At 46.3% G+C, this 20,362-nt stretch overlaps 1 protein-coding gene across 3 annotated transcripts in view; it reads left to right on the top strand.

Annotated features, from left to right (window-relative positions):
• Positions 1-20,362, top strand: part of LOC140204338 (sorting nexin-25) — a 101,319-nt gene that overhangs the window by 61,425 nt on the left and 19,532 nt on the right. For 2 of the 3 annotated variants that reach the window (XM_072270986.1, XM_072270987.1), the window contains 3 exons: positions 7,229-7,342; positions 11,588-11,921; positions 14,498-14,564. In XM_072270986.1, the coding sequence (XP_072127087.1) occupies positions 7,229-7,342; positions 11,588-11,921; positions 14,498-14,564 (515 nt within the window). The remainder of the gene's footprint in view (positions 1-7,228; positions 7,343-11,587; positions 11,922-14,497; positions 14,565-20,362) is intronic. The other variant, XM_072270988.1, reaches the window with a different exon arrangement.

Raw genomic sequence — 20,362 nt, 5'->3', positions numbered from 1 at the left:
AATCATGCAAAAAACAGAAATACTATATATTTTTTAAAAAGTGAGTGTGTCCAAGGGTTCAGTGTCCATTTAGGAATCGGATGGCAGAGGGGAAGAAGCTGTTCCTGAATCACTGAGTGTGTACCTTCAGGCTTCTGTACCTCCTACCTGATGGTAACAGTGAGAAAAGGGCATGCCCTGGGTGCTGGGGGTCCTTAATAATGGAAGCCCTTAAGACAATAAATCTCAGGGTTGTATATGGTAACATATATGTACTTTGATAGTAAACTTACTTTGAACTTTGAGCCTCAGAATCAAGGTTATTATGACTGGCATCTGTTGTGAAATGTATTGCTTTATGGAAGCAGTACAGTGCAAGGTGTAAAGGTGACAATAAAGTATAAAAATAAATAGGTAGTGCAAAAAGACAGAGGAGTGGTCAAGTGGTGTTCATGGATTCATGAACCGTTCATAAATCTGATGGCAGAGGGGAAGAGTCTGTTTCTGAAACATCGAGTGTGCACCTTTAGGCTCCCTTACCTCCTCCCCGATGGTAATAATGAGGGGAGGGTAAGTCCCAGGCGACGTGGGTCCTTAATGGCGCCTGTGATCTTTTTGAGGCATTGCTGTTTGAAGATGTCCTTGCTGGTGGGGAGGCGAGTGCCCATGATGGGGCTGGCTGAGCTTATAAACCTCTGCAGATTTTCCTGATCCTGTGGCACAAAATGGTTTTCTTTTAAATTAACCTAATTTTTTTTTAATGGTTTTCAATAAAGCGTAATGCCACCATCTGCAGAAAGGCTCAGTCATGAAAAGATAATTTAGTGCTTGTGATGTACTGAAATAATCTCTTAATGGAGTACAGCAGATCCAAAATGTTGTGGGATTCATTCAGCTGAAGGGGAAATGGCTAAGGGGCCTGCTTCCAGTTAATAATGCAAAGCTGCTTTTGTTATAGAGAGAGGGGGGTGATTTCGTAGGATTTCAAAGGCTGGAACAAGAGAGCAAAATGTGTATAAAATCAGGAGGGGCATGCATAGAGTGAACGCATATTGTCTCTTCTTCAAAGTTCAACGTAAACTTATTATCAAAGTACACACAGTATATGTCACCATATACAACCTTGAGATTCATTTTCTTGCGGGCATACTCAATAAATCAAAAGACAATAATGGTAGTGGTGATAGGTGTCCGTCATATCCGACATTGACAGGAAACCTGTGCAGAGAGCTTTTAAAGTGGTAAAGTCGTTGCATTGGGGCAGTTCCACTCTCTTGATCTACAAAGTCCAGGTCCAGTGGTACGAACAAGCATCACAAACTGGGGTCTTCCTTGGTCGCAGTGGATGACCATGCTTTGTCATGTCCTTTGCTCTTCACAGGGCATTGCAGTACCTCCTTCCTGGTCCGTGGATCTCACTGTAGATCTAATAACCAGAATAGGATCATTGAAAGACCATACCAACAGGGTGGACAACCAGCATGCAAAAGACAACAAACACTGCAAATACAAAAAGAATGAAAAAACAATAATAATGATAAATAATTAAGCCATAAATATCAAGAACGTGCTATAAAGAATCCTTGAAAGTGAGTCCATTGGTTGTGGGAACAGTTCATGATGGAACAAGTAAAGTTCAGTGGTTATCCTTAGACAACACAAACACCCTCGTCAGGGTGCTGTTCATCGACTATAGCTCAGCATTTAATACCATCATTCCCACAATCCTGATTGAGAAGTTGCAGAACCTGGGCCTCTGTACCTCCCTCTACAATTGGATCCTTGACTTCCTAACCGGAAGACCACTGTCTGTGCGGATTGGTGATAACATCTCCTCTTCGCTGACCATCGACTCTTGCGCACCTCAGGGGTGTGTGTTTAGCCCACTGCTCTATTCTCTGTGTACACATGACTGTGTGGCTAGGCATAGCTCAAATATCATCTACAGATATACTGATAATACAACCATTGTTGATAGAATCTCAGGTGGTGACGAGAGGGCGTACAGGAGTGTGATATGCCAACTAGTGGAGTGGTGCCAAAGCAACAACCTGGCACTCAACATCAGTAAGACGAAAAAGCTGATTGTGGACTTCAGGAAGGGTAGGATGAAGGAACACATACCAATGCTCATAGAGGGAACAGAAGTGGAGAGAGTGAGCAGCTTCAAGTTCCTGGACGTCAAGATCTAACCTGGTCCCAACATATTGATGTAGTTATAAACATAGAAACATAGAAAATAAGTGCAGGAGTAGGCCATTCGGCCCTTCGAGCCTGCACCACCATTCAGTATGATTATGGCTGATCATCCGATTCAGAACCCTGTACCTGCCTTCTCTCCATACCCCCTGATCCCTTTAGCCACAAGAGCCATATCTAACTCCCTCTTAAATATAGCCAGTGAACTGGCCTCAACTGTTTCCTGTGGCAGTGAATTCCACAGATTCACCACTCCCTGTGTGAAGAAGTTTTTCCTCATCTCGGTCCTAAAGGGCTTCCCCTTTATCCTCAAACTGTGACCCCTCATTCTGGACTTCCCCAACATCGGGAACAATCTTCCTGCATCTAGCCTGTCCAAGCCCTTTAGGATTTTATACGTTTCAATAAGATCCCCCCTCAATCTTATAAATTCCAACGAGTATAAGCCTAGTCTATCCAGTCTTTCATCATATGAAAGTCCAGCCATCCCAGGAATCAATCTGGTGAACCTCCTTTGTACTCCTAAAGAAGGCAAGACAGCGGCTATACTTTATTAGGAGCTTGATGTGATTTGGCATGTCAACAAATACACTCAAAAACTTCTATAGTTGTACTGTGGAGAGCATTCTGACAGGCTGTATCACTGTCTGGCATGGAGGGGCTACTGCACAGGACCGAAAGAAGCTGCAGAAGGTTGTAAATCTAGTCAGGTCCATCTTGGGCACGAGCCTACAAAGTACCTAGGACATCTTTAGGGAGCGGTGTCTCAGAAAGGCAGCTTCCATTATTAAGGACCTCCAGCACCCAGGGCATGCCCTTTTCTCACTGTTACCATCAGGTAGGAGGTACAGAAGCCTGAAGGCACACACTCAGTGATTCAGGAACAGCTTCTTCCCCTCTGCCATCCGATTCCTAAATGGACACTACCTCACTTTTTAAAAAAATATATAGTATTTCTGTTTCTGCACATTTTTTAAAATCTATTCAATATACGCAATTGATTTACTTATTTATTATTATCATTTTATTTTATTTTTTTTCCTGTCTGCTAGATTATGTATTGCATTGAACTGCTGCTGCTAAGTTAACAAATTTCACGTCACATGCCGGTGATAATAAACCTGACTCTGATTCTGATCCTGATCCTGGTTCAGGAGCCTGATGGTTTAATCTGGTGGTTCCTGAACCTGGTGGTGTGAGCTCTGAGGCTCCTGTTCCTGAAACTACTGGTGTGAGTTCTGAGGTTCCTGCTCCTGAACCTGGTGGTGTGAGTTCTGAGGTTTCTGCTCCTGAACCTGGTGGTGTGGGTTCTGAGGCTCCTGTTCCTGAACCTGGTGATGTGAGCTCTGAGGTTCCTGTTCCTGAACCTGGTGGTGTGAGTTCTGAGGTTCCTGCTCCTGAACCTGGTGATGTGAGCTCTGAGGTTCCTGCTCCTGAACCTGGTGATGTGAGCTCTGAGGCTCCTGTTCCTGAACCTGGTGATGTGAGCTCTGAGGCTCCTGTTCCTGAACCTGGTGGTGTGAGTTCTGAGGTTCCTGTTCCTGAACCTGGTGGTGTGAGTTCTGAGGTTCCTGCTCCTGAACCTGGTGATGTGAGCTCTGAGGCTCCTGTTCCTGAACCTGGTGGTGTGAGTTCTGAGGCTCCTGTTCCTGAACCTGGTGGTGTGAGCTCTGAGGTTCCTGTTCCTGAACCTGGTGGTGTGAGTTCTGAGGTTCCTGTTCCTGAACCTGGTGGTGTGAGTTCTGAGGTTCCTGCTCCTGAACCTGGTGATGTGAGCTCTGAGGCTCCTGTTCCTGAACCTGGTGGTGTGAGTTCTGAGGCTCCTGTTCCTGAACCTGGTGGTGTGAGCTCTGAGGTTCCTGTTCCTGAACCTGGTGGTGTGAGTTCTGAGGCTCCTGTTCCTGAACCTGGTGATGTGAGCTCTGAGGCTCCTGTTCCTGAACCTGGTGGTGTGAGCTCTGAGGTTCCTGCTCCTGAACCTGGTGATGTGAGCTCTGAGGTTCCTGCTCCTGAACCTGGTGATGTGAGTTCTGAGGCTCCTGTTCCTGAACCTGGTGGTGTGAGCTCTGAGGTTCCTGTTCCTGAACCTGGTGGTGTGAGTTCTGAGGCTCCTGTTCCTGAACCTGGTGATGTGAGCTCTGAGGCTCCTGTTCCTGAACCTGGTGGTGTGAGCTCTGAGGTTCCTGCTCCTGAACCTGGTGATGTGAGCTCTGAGGTTCCTGCTCCTGAACCTGGTGATGTGAGTTCTGAGGCTCCTGTTCCTGAACCTGGTGGTGTGAGCTCTGAGGCTCCTGTTCCTGAAACTACTGGTGTGAGTTCTGAGGTTTCTGCTCCTGAACCTGGTGGTGTGAGTTCTGAGGTTTCTGCTCCTGAACCTGGTGATGTGAGCTCTGAGGTTCCTGCTCCTGAACCTGGTGATGTGAGCTCTGAGGTTCCTGCTCCTGAACCTGGTGATGTGAGCTCTGAGGCTCCTGTTCCTGAACCTGGTGGTGTGAGTTCTGAGGCTCCTGTTCCTGAACCTGGTGGTGTGAGTTCTGAGGTTCCTGCTCCTGAACCTGGTGGTGTGAGTTCTGAGGTTCCTGCTCCTGAACCTGGTGATGTGAGCTCTGAGGTTCCTGTTCCTGAACCTGGTGATGTGAGCTCTGAGGTTCCTGCTCCTGAACCTGGTGATGTGAGCTCTGAGGCTCCTGTTCCTGAACCTGGTGATGTGAGCTCTGAGGCTCCTGTTCCTGAACCTGGTGGTGTGAGTTCTGAGGTTCCTGTTCCTGAACCTGGTGGTGTGAGTTCTGAGGTTCCTGCTCCTGAACCTGGTGATGTGAGCTCTGAGGCTCCTGTTCCTGAACCTGGTGGTGTGAGTTCTGAGGCTCCTGTTCCTGAACCTGGTGGTGTGAGCTCTGAGGCTCCTGTTCCTGAACCTGGTGGTGTGGGTTCTGAGGCTCCTGTTCCTGAACCTGGTGGTGTGAGTTCTGAGGCTCCTGTTCCTGAACCTGGTGATGTGAGCTCTGAGGTTCCTGCTCCTGAACCTGGTGATGTGAGTTCTGAGGTTCCTGCTCCTGAACCTGGTGATGTGAGCTCTGAGGCTCCTGTTCCTGAACCTGGTGGTGTGAGTTCTGAGGCTCCTGTTCCTGAACCTGGTGGTGTGAGTTCTGAGGCTCCTGTTCCTGAACCTGGTGGTGTGAGTTCTGAGGTTCCTGCTCCTGAACCTGGTGATGTGAGTTCTGAGGCTCCTGTTCCTGAACCTGGTGGTGTGAGCTCTGAGGCTCCTGTTCCTGAAACTACTGGTGTGAGTTCTGAGGTTTCTGCTCCTGAACCTGGTGGTGTGGGTTCTGAGGCTCCTGTTCCTGAACCTGGTGATGTGAGCTCTGAGGTTCCTGCTCCTGAACCTGGTGATGTGAGTTCTGAGGCTCCTGTTCCTGAACCTGGTGGTGTGAGTTCTGAGGCTCCTGTTCCTGAACCTGGTGGTGTGAGTTCTGAGGCTCCTGTTCCTGAACCTGGTGATGTGAGTTCTGAGGCTCCTGTTCCTGAACCTGGTGATGTGAGCTCTGAGGTTCCTGCTCCTGAACCTGGTGGTGTGAGTTCTGAGGCTCCTGTTCCTGAACCTGGTGGTGTGAGTTCTGAGGCTCCTGTACCTTCTTCCTGATGGCAGAAGCGAGAAGAGAGCATGACCTCGGTGGTGGGAGTCTCCAGTGATGGATGTCACTTTCCTGCGATGGTGCTCCGTGGAGACGTGCTCAGTGGCGGAGGGCTTTACCTGGGACGGACTGGGCCATCTGCACTACTTTTTGTATGATTTTAAAGTCTGGAATGAGAGAGCATTGGTTTATGCCAACATATTTAATGGAAACACAAGGGGACTCTTTTGCACCCAGAGGGTGGCCCATATATGGTATGAACTATCACAGGAAGTGAGTGTGGCAGGTACATTAACAACATATAAAAGCCATTTAGATGTACAGAAATAGGACAGATGTAGAGGGAGATGGACCAGAGGTAGGGAAATGGGCCTAACTTGGCTGGGCATCTTGGTCAGCCAGCAGCGTAGCCTACAGAAAATTTGCGAAGTTATTGCCAGGACTTGAGGACCTGAGTGACAGGGAAAGGTTAAACAGGTTCGGACTTTATTCCCTGTATCGTAGCTGAATGAGGGGAGATTTGATAGAGGTGTACAAAATTATAAGGGGTATAGATAGGGTAAATGCAAACAGGCTTTTTCCACTGAGGTTGAGCAAGTCTAGAACTAGATGTCATGGGTTAAGGGTTAAAGGTGAAATGTTTGAGGGAGCATGAGGGGAAACCTTCACTCAAAAGGTGGTGAGAGTGTGGAGCAAGCTGCTTGCAGAGGTGGTGGATGTGATGTCTCTTATCATCTTATATTACCTCTGTCAAGTCACCTCTCATCCTCCTTCGCTCCAAAGAGAAAACTCTTAGCTCGTTCAGCCTATCCTCATAAGATATGTTCTCTAATCCTGGTAAATCTCCACTGCACCCTCTCTTAATCTTCCATGTCTTTCCTATAATGAGTTGACCAGAATTGACCACATTCTTCCAAGTGTGGTCTAACCAGGGTTTTATGGAGCTGCAACATTACCTTGTGCTTCTTGAACTCAGTCCCTGGACTAATGAAGATCAACCCACCATATGCCTTCTTAATAACCCTCTCAACTTGTGTGGAAACTTTTAGGGATCTATGGGCGTGGACCCCAAGATCCTTCTGTTCCTCAACACTGCTGAAAATCCAAACACCTGGCACCTTATGTTGAACACTGGCATTCTGGAATCTTAATTAGTACATTTGCAAAATTTAAAAAATGTTGTATTTACATAAGAGATCATGTGATATGGCAGGCAGGTGACAGGATTTCTCTCTCCTTCCAAAAAGAACCTTCAGTTGATGGCTGTAGATTACTTCAGGAATATTCCACTGTTGAAGTGAGTCTATTACAATGTCGTATCTGCTTCTGCACTTTCATTGGCTAGGAAGCTGTTTTCTAGAACCACACACCTTAAATCCTGCTGGTTTGATTAATGCCTGGTGCATTCTCTGTTACAGAAATTGATCTCAGATGAGTCCATTTTGTGCAACGAAAACGTACTTAACTTCTTCTCACCCAGTGACCGAGACTACATTGGGCTGCTAACGTCACTGTTTCCTGAGGAGGATGAGGTATGTATGACCACGGAAAGTGGAAAATTTCTTCCCTTTCATTCTGAACCTGGTGAACAAGTTTTTTAAAGAGACCTTAGACTAAGTAGTAAGTCTACACTATCTGTGTAGAATACAGACAGGAAGTATGTGTGTGAGGCCGGTGTTCTGTGCTCGGTGTCAGATGTGGGAAGTCCTGGAGACTCTCAGCCTCCCGGACGGCCACATCTGTGCCAGGTGCGTCGAGCTGCAGCTCCTTAGGGACCGCATTAGGGAACTGGAGATGCAGCTCAATGACCTTCATCTGGTCAGGGAGAGTGAGGAGGTGGTAGAGAGGAGCTATAGGCAGGTAGTCAACTGGGACCTCTGGAGACAGATAAGTGGGTAACAGTCAGAAGAGGGAAGGGCAGGAGTCAGAGGCTAGAGAGCACCCCTGTGGCTGTTCCCCTTGACAAGAAGTACTCCTGTTTGAGTACTGTTGGGGGGGCGGGGGGCGGCCTACCTGAGGGAAACAACAGTGGCCACACCTCTGGCACAGAGTCTGGCCCTGTGGCTCAGAAGGGTAGGGAAAGGAAGAGGATCGCAGCAGTGATAGGGGGCTCTATAGTTAGGGGGTCAAGACAGGCGACTCTGTGGATGCAGGAAAGAAACTCGGATGGTAGTTTGCCTCCCAGGTGCCAGGGTACGGGATGGTTCTGATTGCATCCACGATATCCTGAAGTGGGAAGGAGAACAGCCAGAAGTCGTGGTACATATTGGTACCAACGACATAGGCAGGAAAAGGAAGGAGGTCCTGAAAACAGACTTCAGGGAGTTAGGAAGGAAGTTGAGAAGCAGGACCTCAAAGGTAGTCATCTCAGATTGCCGGGGGGAGGGGGTGGTGTGGGAACCGAACTGAAGAGACAGAGGAAGAGGCGGTTGGCTCACAAATAGAGAAAGCTTGGAGACAGTGCGAGAGGGAGGATAGGCAGGTGATAGAGAACGGACGCACTCAGACTGATGGTTTGAGACATGTCTATTTTAATGCAAGGAGTATTATGAACAAAGCAGATAAGCTTAGAGTGTGGATCAGTACTTGGAGCTATGATGTTGGGGCCATTACAGAGACTTGGATAGTTCAGGGACAGGAATGGTTACTTAGAATGCCGGGCTTTAGATGTTTCAGACAGGACAGGGAGGGAGGCAAAAGAGGTGGGGGCGTGGCACTGTTGATCAGAGATAGTGTCACAGCTGCAGGAAAGGAGGAAGCCAAGGAAGGGGAAGAAGCCAGGGAACCAGCATTGGATAGAAGAACGTCCATTTAGAACAGGGATGAGGGGGAATTTCTTCAGCCAGAGAATGGTGAATCTGTGAAATTCATTGCCACCAATGGCTGTGGAGGCCAAATCAATGGGTTTATTTAAAGAGGTGGTTGATAGGTTTTTGATTAGTAAAGGTGTCAGAGCTTACAGGAAAATGGGGCTGAGAGGGAGAATAAATCACACATGATCAAATGACAGACTGAACGGACTAATTCTGTTTCAATGCTTAAAGTCACATGGAGAAAACGTCAACGATAACAGTGTTCAATCAATAAATGCTCACAGTAACATAGAAACATAGAAAACCTACAGCACAATACAGGCCCTTCGGCCCACAATGCTGTGCCGAACATGTACTTACCTTAGAAATTACCTAGGGTTACCCATAGCCCTTTGTTTTTCTAAGTTCCATGTACCTGTCCAGGAGTCTCTTAAAAGACCCTGACATATCTGCCTCCATCACCATCGCCAGCAGCCCATTCCACGCACTCACCACTCTCTGCGTAAAAAAAACTTACCCCTGACATCTCCTCTATACCTACTTCCAAACATCTTAAAACTATGTCCTCTCCTGTTAGCCATTTCAGCCCTGGGAAAAAGCCTCTGACTATCCACACGATCAATGCCTCTCATTATCTTGAACACCTCTATCAGGTCACCTCTCATCCTCCATCGCTCCAAGGAGAAAAGGCCGAGTACACTCTACCTATTCACATAAGGTACGCTCCCCAATCCAGGCAACATCTTTGTAAATCTCCTCTGCACCCTTTCTATAGTTTCCACATTCTTCCTGTAGTGAGGCGAGCAGAACTGAGCACAGTACTCCAAGAGGGGTCTGACCAGGGTGCTATATAGCTGCAACATTACCTCTCAGCTCTTAAACTCAATCCCATGATTGATGAAGGCCAATGCACTGTATGCCTTCTTAACCACAAAGTCAACCTGTGCAGCTGCTTTGAGTGTCCTATGGACTCGGACCCCAAGATCCCTCTGATCCTCCACACTGCCAAGAGTCTTACCATTAATACTATATTCTGCCATCATATTTGACCTACCAAAATTAACCACCTCACACTTATCTGGGTTGAACTCCATCTGCCACTTCTCAGCCCAGTTTTGCATCCTATCAATGTCCCGCTGTAATCTCTGACAGCCCTCCACACTATCCACAATACACCCACCCTTTTTGTCATCAGCAAATTTACTAACCCATCCCTCCGCTTCTTCATCCAGGTCATTTATAAAAATCACAAAGAGTAGGGGTCCCAGAACAGATCCCTGAGGCAATACGGCCAGTCTACAACCACTCTTTGCCTTCTGTGAGCAAGCCACAAAACAAGGTCCCCTTGGATCCCATGCCTCTTTACTTTCTCAATAAGCCTTGCATGGGCTACCTTATCAAATGTCTTGCTGAAATCCATATACACTACATCTACTGCTCTACCCTCATCAATGTATTTAGTCACATCCTCAAAAAATTCAATCAGGCTTGTAAGGCACGACCTGCCCATGACAAAGCCATGCTGACTATTCCTAATCATATTATACCTCTCCAAATGTTCATAAATTCTGCCCCTCAGGATCTTTTCCATCAACTTACCAACCACTGAAGTAATACTTATTGGCCTATAATTTCCTGGGCTATCTCTACTTTCTTTCTTGAATAAGGGAACAACATCCGCAAATCTCCAGTCCTCTGGAACCTCTCCCGTCCCCATTGATGATGCAAAGATCATCGCCAGAGGATCAGCAATCTCCTCCCTCACCTCCAACAGTAACCTGGGGTACTTCTCGTCCGGTCCCGGTGACATCCAACTTGATGCTTTCCAAAAGCTCCAGCACATCCTCTTTTTTAATATCTACATGCTCAAGCTTTTCAGTCTGCTGTAAGTCATCCCTACAATCGCCAAGATCCTTTTCCATAGTGAGTACTGAGGCAAAGTACTCATTAATTACCTCTGCTATCTCCTCCAGTTCCATACACACTTTTCCACTGTCACACTTGATTAGGCCTATTCTCTCACATCTTATCCTCTTGTTCTTCACATACTTGTAGAATGCCTTAGGGTTTTCCTTAATCTTGTCCGCTAAGGCCTTCTCATGGCCCCTTCTGGCTCTCCTAATTTAATTCTTAAGCTCCTTCCTGCTAGCCTTATAATCTTCTAGATCTCTATCATTACCTAGTTTTTTGAACCATTCCTAAGCTTTTCTTTTCTTCTTGGCTAGATTTACAAGTGTCTCAGCACAAAACATTGTCTGTTTGTTTCTCTCCATGGATGCTGCCTGAGCTGCTGTGTTCCTCCGGCATTTTGTGTGTGTCGTTCTTTACATTTTCATCCACTCTTACTTCCTTTTCTTGTGGAGATCATCTTCTGGCCTCCTAGCAACTATTAATATTTTATATTCTAATTTAATCAGCACGATACTTTCAGAATGTTCCACTGTATGTTTCTGTTGTCACAAGATTATTACAAACAATAAAAAGAGCATTTGACACATCTTAGGTCACTTAGGAAGGTTCTTTAAACCACTCTGGCCCCACCTCTCTAATTAGATGTTTGCTTACGAAGGGACCTAATTTTCTGCAGCGTTCTGCGAAATTATTAATGTCTTAAAATATACGAAAAATGTCACCTGAGTATTCTTTCACAAAGTTTGGCAAGGAGACTTTGGAGCAGCTGACCAAAGTTTAGTCAAAGAGTTTGATTTTAAGGTGCATCGGAAAGAAGTAAATTGTAATGCTTAGGAGCTTGGCAGCTGGGTGTCGGGGTTGTGTAAGAAGTGAGAGGAGCTGAAAGAATGAGTTGCATTCTTGTGGAGTTGGAGGAGGTTGTGTCTGGGAAGACAGTTAACAGCCTTTAAGTGATTATCTGTGCAAAGTTATTATTTATGAAGTGCGAAACTTAGGGCTCCATGATCATTTCTGTGTCGCGTTTCTTTTCTCATGTCTGCTACATAATCACAGGAAACTGACGCGGAGAGCAATACTTCAGCGAGCCCACATGACAAAGATCTGGATGATGGGGACGATGCTGTAGGACTTGCCAACACTAGCCCATCAAACACGGAAGCCCAGGACACAGATTCTGCTGACTCACTTCCTTCCACAGTAAACTATGAGGATACAGATGCTGAGGTTTCCTTCAAGGCCTTGCCCTTCAGCCCTGACAATGAAGATGTGAAAAAATACAGTGTCCGTCACAAAAAGCAAAGCGCAGGAGTTTCTGAAAGACTTACTGAAACGCCTGAAGGAATTGCAGGCCACATCCATAAGCTCCTGGAAGAAATATTACGGATAGGTGAATCTTTATTTTTTTTCTTCCTAATGCATTACTTCCTAATTAAATGGTTTTGTCTGTTGAGGATAGGTTGAGCAAGTTAAGCCGTTACTCCTTGGAGAGAAAGAGGATGAGAGGTGACTTGATAGAGGTGTACAAGATGATAAGGGGCAGAGTTAGGCTGTAGTGGACAGCCAGAGACTTTCTACCAGGACGGAAATGGCTAATATGAGAGGGCATAATTTTAAGGGGATTGGAGGAAAATACAGGGGGGATGTCAGAGGTAGTTATTTTACAGAGAGTAGTGGGAAAGGCAAATACATCAGCGACATTTAAGAGGCACAGGGGTGAAAGAAAAATGGAGAGCTACTTGAGAAGGAAGGGTTATATTGATCTTAGAGTAGATTTAAAGGTTAGCACAACATTGTGGGCCGAAGGGCCTGTTCTGCATGGTACTGTTCTGTGTTCCAAGTTCATGACAATATTGTCCATTTTAGTACAACAAGCTGAAGACAGATCTCAATGGACTTTTTCTGTTGGACACACACCTTCCTTTAAGAATTGTAGCATTTGACCCCAAGTATATAATGAAAATAAAACAAAGGAGATTGTATGGTACATAAACAACAATGTCAACAATTTGAAGTTTCAGTGTTGACTTTTATGCATAAAAATATATCACACATATTTTATAACAGAAGATTCAAGTTTACTTGCCATGTGTACATGGAAATACACATTGAAAGGCATCACTTGCATTAACAACCAACACACCCGGGGGCCACACGTTCCAGTGCCCACAATGCTGGGCGGAACAACACAGAACACAACAAGCAACAACCTACAACAGCAAAAATAAACTCCATTCCTCCCTCCCACTCACACACAAACACAGACCTTTAAACTCAGGAGAGGTCTCTGGCTACAGTTTCCCGTGCAGACACCGAGCTTTGACCTCCCCAGTGGACTTGCAGACATCCACTGACTCTATATTTGAAACTATATCTGCTACTTTTGTGATTGAGAGAACAAAACCATTGATAAACAGTTTGCATAGTTAGGCTGAAAATAAGGCAACCTTACAGGATGGAAAAATGCAATGACTACCTCCTCTTGGTAATATGCATATTACAGATTAAAGTAAAGTAAAGGCATCCGTTAGTCTTGCGAGACCATGGATCTGCAGCTGGAAAGTCTTCACTCTCCAGGGCGCAGGCCTGGGCAAGGTTGTATGGAAGACCAGCAGTTGCCCATGCTGCAAGTCTCCCCTCTCCACGACACCGATGTTGTTCAAGGGAAGGGCATTAGGACCCATACAGCTTGGCACCAGTGTCGTCGCAGAGCAATGTGTGATTAAGTGCCTTGCTCAAGGACACAACACGCTTCCTCGGCTGGGGCTCGAACTCACGCCCTTCAGGTTGCTAGTCCAATGCCTTAACCACTTGGCCACGTGCCCACAAAATAATATTACAGATTATTCAAGAGGAATTTGTAGAGCGAATTAAAGAGTTCTTTCAGTGTTAGTTATATGTTCTGACTGATGGCAGTACATTCATCATCATCTTCGTGGGTCGTGTCATATGATGTAGGTGATCATGGTCTCATGACCATGATTTTTCCACAGAAGTGATCTACCATTGCCTTCTTCTGGGCAGTGTCTTTACAAGACGGGTGACCCCAGCCATTATCGATACTCTTCAGAGATTGTCTGCCTGGTGTCAGTGGTCACATAACCAGGACTTGTGATATGCACCAGCTGCTCGTATGACCATCCACTACCCACTCCCTTGTCTTCACGTGGCCCTACTAAGGGGGCTAAGCAGGTGCTACACCTTGCCCAAGGGTGACCTGCAGTCTGGTGGAGAGAAGGACTGGCTTACACCTCCTTTGGTAGAGACGTATCTCCACCTGGCCACCCAGGTAACACAACAGCAAGCGAATAAGCAAGCTAATTGAAGTCAGGATGTTCACTCCCTGCCTCTGGGATGTGTCTTTGCTGAGAAACTTCTCGCCACTTGATGTGTCCACTGCTGTTGTTTTTACCTGGCATCTAGTTTGTCCTAGTACTGCTCTCGCATACGGAAATATAGAAGCTAAGTTTGATTCCCCTGACTGTGGGAATGCAAGGATATTAATCAACGTATAATTGTTCAGTTCTGGTCACCTCACTATAGGAAGGATGTGGAAAGATTTACCACATGTAGGAGATGTACCGGGATGCAACCCGGATTGGAGAAAATGACCTAGGAGGATAGGTAGAGCATCATTTTTTCTTTGGAATGATGGAGGATGAGAGGTGACTTGATAGAGGTGTACAAGATGATAAGGGACGTAGATCAAGTGGACGGCCAGAGACCGTTTTCTCCGGGAAAGGAAGGGCTAGTAGGGAGAGTGATACAAGCATGGAGCGCAGTGGTGGTGGAGGCAGAATCAAAAAGAACCAAACTGGGCTTGTTTTTGGACGGCAGTGAGCCCCCGGTTCCTTATCTTTGTACTAAATTCCTGTGGTTACCTTCTTTTAAAATAGCAATATATTTGTGCTCTGAATGAATGTGATTTCCATCAATTTTACTCACAAATATATTTTTCTTTTGCAGAGCATCATAATTTAAAGATAACTTTTGTAATGCAAGTGGCAAAATATATCCTGCCAATGAAAAAGAAGTAAGTGGCTCATGATTAATGCATCAGACTAATGGCTTATGGATTTATTTGTCTGTCATTTAGGGAATTAGCGCACACTACTGTGCACATATACAGTATATAGCTAGGACGTCGAAGACAGTTGCACAGTGCTATAGTAATTTTATGTATTGCACTGTACTGCTGCCACAAAAAAAACGAGTTTCATGACACATCTGAGTGATTATAGATCTTATTCTGATATGGGTATCCATCGTGGACTGAGAGTGGGAAGCGGGCAGGAAACATAGAAACATAGAAAATAGGTGCAGGAGTAGGCCATTCGGCCCTTTGAGCCTGCACCGCCATTCAGTACGATCATGGCTGATCATCCAACTCAGAACCCTGTACCGGCCTTCTCTCCATACCCCCGATCCCTTTAGCCACAAGGGCCATATCTAACTCCCTCTTAAATATAGCCAATGAACTGGCCTCAACTGTTTCCTGTGGCAGAGAATTCCACAGAATCACCACTCTCTGTGTGAAGAAGTTTTTCCTCATCTCGGTCCTAAAAGGCTTCCCCTTTATCCTCAAACTGTAACCCCCTCGTTCTGGACTTCCCCAACATCAGGAACAATCTTCCTGCATCTAGCCTGTCCAATCCCTTTAGAATTTTATACGTTTCAATCAGATCCCCCCTCAATCTTCTAAATTCCAGAGAGTATAAGCCTAGTCGATCCAATCTTTCATCATATGAAAGTCCTGCCATCCCAGGAATCAATCTGGTGAACCTTCTTTGTACTCCCTCTATGGCAAGGATGTCTTTCCTCAGATTAGAGGACCAAAACTGCACACAATACTCCAGGTGTGGTCTCACCAAGGCCTTGTACAATTGCAGTAGTACCTCCCCGCTCCTGTACTCGCATCCTCTTGCTATGAATGCCAGCATACCATTCGCCTTTTTCATCGCCTGCTGTACCTGCATGCCCACTTTCAATGACACCCAGGTCTCGTTGCACCTCCCCTTTCCAATCAGCCTCCATTCAGATAATAATCTGTTTTCCTGTTCTTGCCACCAAAGTGGATAACCTCACATTTATCCACATTAAATTGCACCTGCCATGAATTTGCCCAGGAAGAGGGGAATCATGGTTGGGAAAAGGGGAGGGAGCAGGAAGCACCAGAGAGACGTTCCGTAATGACCAATAAACCAATTGTGCGGAGTCAAATGACCTTGCCTGGTCTCCCAGGGCTGGGTGTTCTGCACCCGTGCCACCCCCTGCCCCAGCACTCCTTCTCTGCCACCTGTCCCACAACCCACCCTCACCATTCCCAGCATCGTTTGCTCCCACCAGATTCACAAACTTGCTCTCCGCTCTTCGTTGACAAACACAGTACTGTGCAGCAGTCTTAGGTACCCTAGTTATAAATATATGTTTCCTGTGACTTTAGCACATCAGAATCATGTTTGTTATCACTGACTTGTCTGTCATGGTTCTGTTGTTTTGTGGCAGCAGTGCAGTATAAAGACACAGTAGCATAGCAGTTAGTGCGACACTATTACAGCTCAGGGCGGTTTGGAGTTTGGAGTTCAATTCTGACGCCATCTGTTAAGGAGTTTGTACGTTCTCCCCGTGAACCGTGTGGGTTTCCTCCAAGCGCTTGGGTTTCATCCATATACTGGTTAGTTGGTTAATTGGTCGTTATGGCACTAGATAGGTGGGTTGCTGGGCGATGCACCTTGTTGGGCCAGAAAGGCCAGTTCCACGCTGCATCTCTAAATAAATAAATAGAAATCGTGCAACAGAAAGGAACAACATGGTGGTGTTCATGGACAATTCAGAAATCCATTGTCTTGGGGGAAAAGGCTATTCCTAAATTGTTAACTGTATGTCTTCAGGCTCCTGTACGTCCTCCGTGGTGGTAGTACAGGTGTGCGCCGCTTAACGTCCATTCAGGCAACGTCTGACCACGTATACGTCCGTAGGCCCAATCAGAGAATGTGATGTAGCGGACGTAACCCATCTCGTGTATCGCGCGTCTCTTGAGAGTAGTAGCGTTATCTCTCTGTTTAATTTTCTTTCGAAAATATTACCCTAAAGTGCATCATGGCTTCCAAACGCAGCGAGACCACTCCTAGTGACAGCAGCAGCACGAGGCAAAGGGAAAGTATTGATTTGGCAACGAAACAGAAGGTTATTAAAACAATACGAAGATGGAAAACCAGTGAATGCTATTGCTGGGGATTTAGGCATGTCACACTCAACAATCACAACGATCATGAAAAACAAAGAAAAAATTCTCGAAGCTATTAAAGGATTGGCTTCACTGAAAACTACAAGGCTCATGAAGATGCGAGAGGGACCTATATCAGATATGGAGAAATTGCTAATGACATGGATTTAGTCAATACCGGTACACTACAGTACTCCATATACGTTTGCTAAGTATATGGTGTTCACACAACGTCCAAATCACATAACGTCCAATTTCACAGAACGTATCGTGGACGTTAAGCGACGCATACCTGAAATGAGGACACCGGATGTCCTGGACGGTGAGGGTCCTTCGTGATGGGTGCCGCCGTCTTGAGTCACTGCCTCTTGAAGATGTCCTCGGAGGAGGGGAGGGTTTTGCCCGTGATGGAGCTGGCGGAGCTACAACCGTTTGCAGCCTGTAGTGATCCTGTGCACATCCACACCAGGCTGCGGAGCAGCCAGTCAGAACACTCGCCACCATACGTCTGTAGAAATTTGAAAGGGTTTTTGGGTAACATGCCAAATCGCCTCAAACTACGGACAAATTAGAGCTGTCAGTATGCCTTCTTTGTGATCGCGTCAGCGCGCTGGGCCCAGGATCAATCCCCGAGATGTTGATGCCCGGGAACTTGAAGCTGCTCACAAACAAGAGAAGGTCTGCAGATGCTGGAAATCCAAGTCAACACACACAAGATGCTGAAGGAACTCAGCAGGCCAGGCGGCATTTATGGCAAAGAGTAAACAATTGACAATTTGGGCCGGGACCCTTCAGCAGGATCTGAGGCTGCTTATCCTTTCCACTGCTGGTCTCTTAACGCTCTCCCGACTTCCACCAGCGGAAGTCCACACCCACTTCCTTGGTTACTCCTGATTCCTGCTCACAGCACGTGATAGCCTTAACGTGAAAACAGGCATAAACACCACAAAATACTGGAAACACTCAGTATGTCAGCTAGCATCTGTAATCGTGCAGAAGTAACATTTCAATTCTGAATAGAATCTTCAAACTGAAACATTATCTGTATTTCTCTTTCTAGTTCAAATTGAAGTTCATTGTCATCTGACTATACATATAAACAACGAAACAACACAATGTTCCTCCAGGCCATGGTGCACCCACAGAACATATATCACACACAAAACGAAATGTCATCACAATTAAGTTAATAAAATTGCCGATTGCGTCACCTCTGATCTGGGCCAACATTTACGTGCTGGGCGGCACCTAATTAATAAGCTTGTTTATTTCGGCTTTTTTCTTAAAGATATGCTGGGTGCTTCCCGGCTACCGCTGCACCGCTGCATTCTTCGCGGCAATGTATCGGTCCATGGCCCGGAAGTTCGGGACCAGTGCACTAGACTATGTGAGACAACACAAGGCTACACTAGACTATGTAAAACAACATAAAAACTGCACTAGACTACAGACCTGCACAGGACTACAAAAAGTGCACAAAACAATGCAGGGCAGTACAATAAATAATAACACAATAGGCACTGTAGAGGACAAATTACAACATAATAATAAATGATGTAGATGTCAGTCTAGACTCTGAGTATTAAGGAGGCTGGTGGCCTGGGGGAAGAAATTGTTGTACAATCTGGTCATGAGAGCCCGAATGCTTCGGTACCTTTTGCCAGATGGCAGGAGGGAGAAGAATTTGTGTGAGGGGTGCATGGGGTCCTTCACAATACTGTTAGCTTTGCGGGTGCAGCATGTGGTGTAAATGTCTGTAATAGCGGGAAGAGAGACCCCGATGATCTTCTCAGCTGACCTCACTATCTGCTGCAGGGTCTTGCGATCCGAGACGGTGCAATTCCCGAACCAGGCGGTGATGCAGCTGCTCAGGATGCTCTCGATACATCCTCTGTAGAATGTGGTGAGGATGGGGGTGGGAGATGGACTTTTCTCAGCCTTCGCAGAAAGTACAGACACTGCTGGGCTTTCTTTGCTATGGAGCTGGTGTTGAGGGACCAGTTGAGATTCTCTGCCAGGTGAACACCAAGAAATTTGGTGCTCTTAATGATCTCTACGGAGGAGCCGTCAATGTTCAGCACAGAGTGGTCGCTCCGTGTCCTCCTGAAGTCAACAACCATCTCTTTTGTTTTATTCACATTCAGAGACAGGTTGTTGGCTCTGCACAAGTCTGTTAGCCGCTGCACCTCCTCTCTGTATGCTGACTCATCGTTCTTGCTGATGAGACCCACCATGGTCATGTCATCGGCGAACTTGATGATGTGGTTCGAGCTGAGTGTTGCAGCACAGTCATGGGTCAGCAGAGTGAACAGCAGTGGACTGAGCACACAGCCCGTGGCGGGGGGCCTATGCTCAGTGTGATGGTGTTGGAGATGCTGCTTCCAATCCGGACTGACTGTAGTCTCCCAGTCAGGAAGTCTAGGATCCAGTTGCAGAGGGAGGTGTTCAGGCCCAGTAGGCTCAGCTTTCCAATCAGGTGCTGAGGAATGATTGTGTTGAATGCTGAACTGAAGTCTATGAACAGCATTCGAACATACGTGTCTTTTTTGTCCAGGTGGGTGAGGGCCGTGGAGGGTGGTGGTGATGGCGTCATCTGTTGAGCGGTTCTTCTCCAATTGTATGGGACTTTCCAGATTGAGCATGGAGTTACAAAGTGTTGTATGAAACTCGCAAACCATCACTGTTTTGCTGTGAAGTGCTGGCCAACATGTTTGAATTTTTTTTGCTCCTGAAAGATTTTACGAGGTGACTGAAAATTAGAGTATGGGAATTTGTTCCAGCTAACACTCACAAAATGCTAGTGAACGCAGCGTCTATAGGAAAAATTACAGTCGACGTCTCGACCCAAAACGTCGACTGTACTTCTTCCTATAGATGCTGCCTGGCCTTCTGCGTTCCACCAGCATTTTGTGTGTGTTGCTTGAATTTCCAGCATCTGCAGATTTTCTCGTGTTTGCACTGTACTACAGTAGTGAATGGTAATAGAGCGTGGGCCAGGCCCAGAAATAGCATAATTTTTTCAGTGCAGATTTCTCATGATATGCCAAATACAGAGGTGTCACATTGCATTTCAACAACTATAACACACTTTGAGCAAAGTCTAAGGGATCGCTGGGTTAGCAGGAGATGAGATGATGCATGATCATTGCAATCATTTATGAGGCACTGAGGATCAATTGCTTATAATAAATAATTAATTTCCAAAATTAAGCCTACAATTCCTCAGCTGCCCCTTCACCTTTATCGCCTTAATAGAAACCCCCACTGCCCACTTTGGGAACCACTGGATTAGGGTAGGAGGGGAAAGGTCTAGAAGGGTCCTGAGGGGTAACTTCTTCACTCAGAAGGTGGTCCGTACGTGGAATGAGCTGCCCCAGGAAGTGGTTGAGGCAGGTACAATAACAGTGTTTAAAGGATATTTGATTAGAGCAAGGGTTCCCAACCTGGGGCCCATGGCCCCTTGGTTAATGGCAGGGGTCCGTGGCATAAAAAAGGCTGGGAACCCCTGGTCTTGAGGGATATAGGCCAAATGGGGCTTGGTTTGTAAGCACCATGGTTAGCATGGTTGAGTCGGGTCTGTTTCTATGCTCTATGACTCCCTGACA

This window comes from Mobula birostris, chromosome 10 (assembly GCF_030028105.1).
Source record: "Mobula birostris isolate sMobBir1 chromosome 10, sMobBir1.hap1, whole genome shotgun sequence".
Taxonomy (NCBI): domain Eukaryota; kingdom Metazoa; phylum Chordata; class Chondrichthyes; order Myliobatiformes; family Myliobatidae; genus Mobula; species Mobula birostris.
The sequence above is the reverse complement of the archived record's forward strand: the minus strand, read 5'-3'. Positions and strand labels throughout refer to the sequence as shown.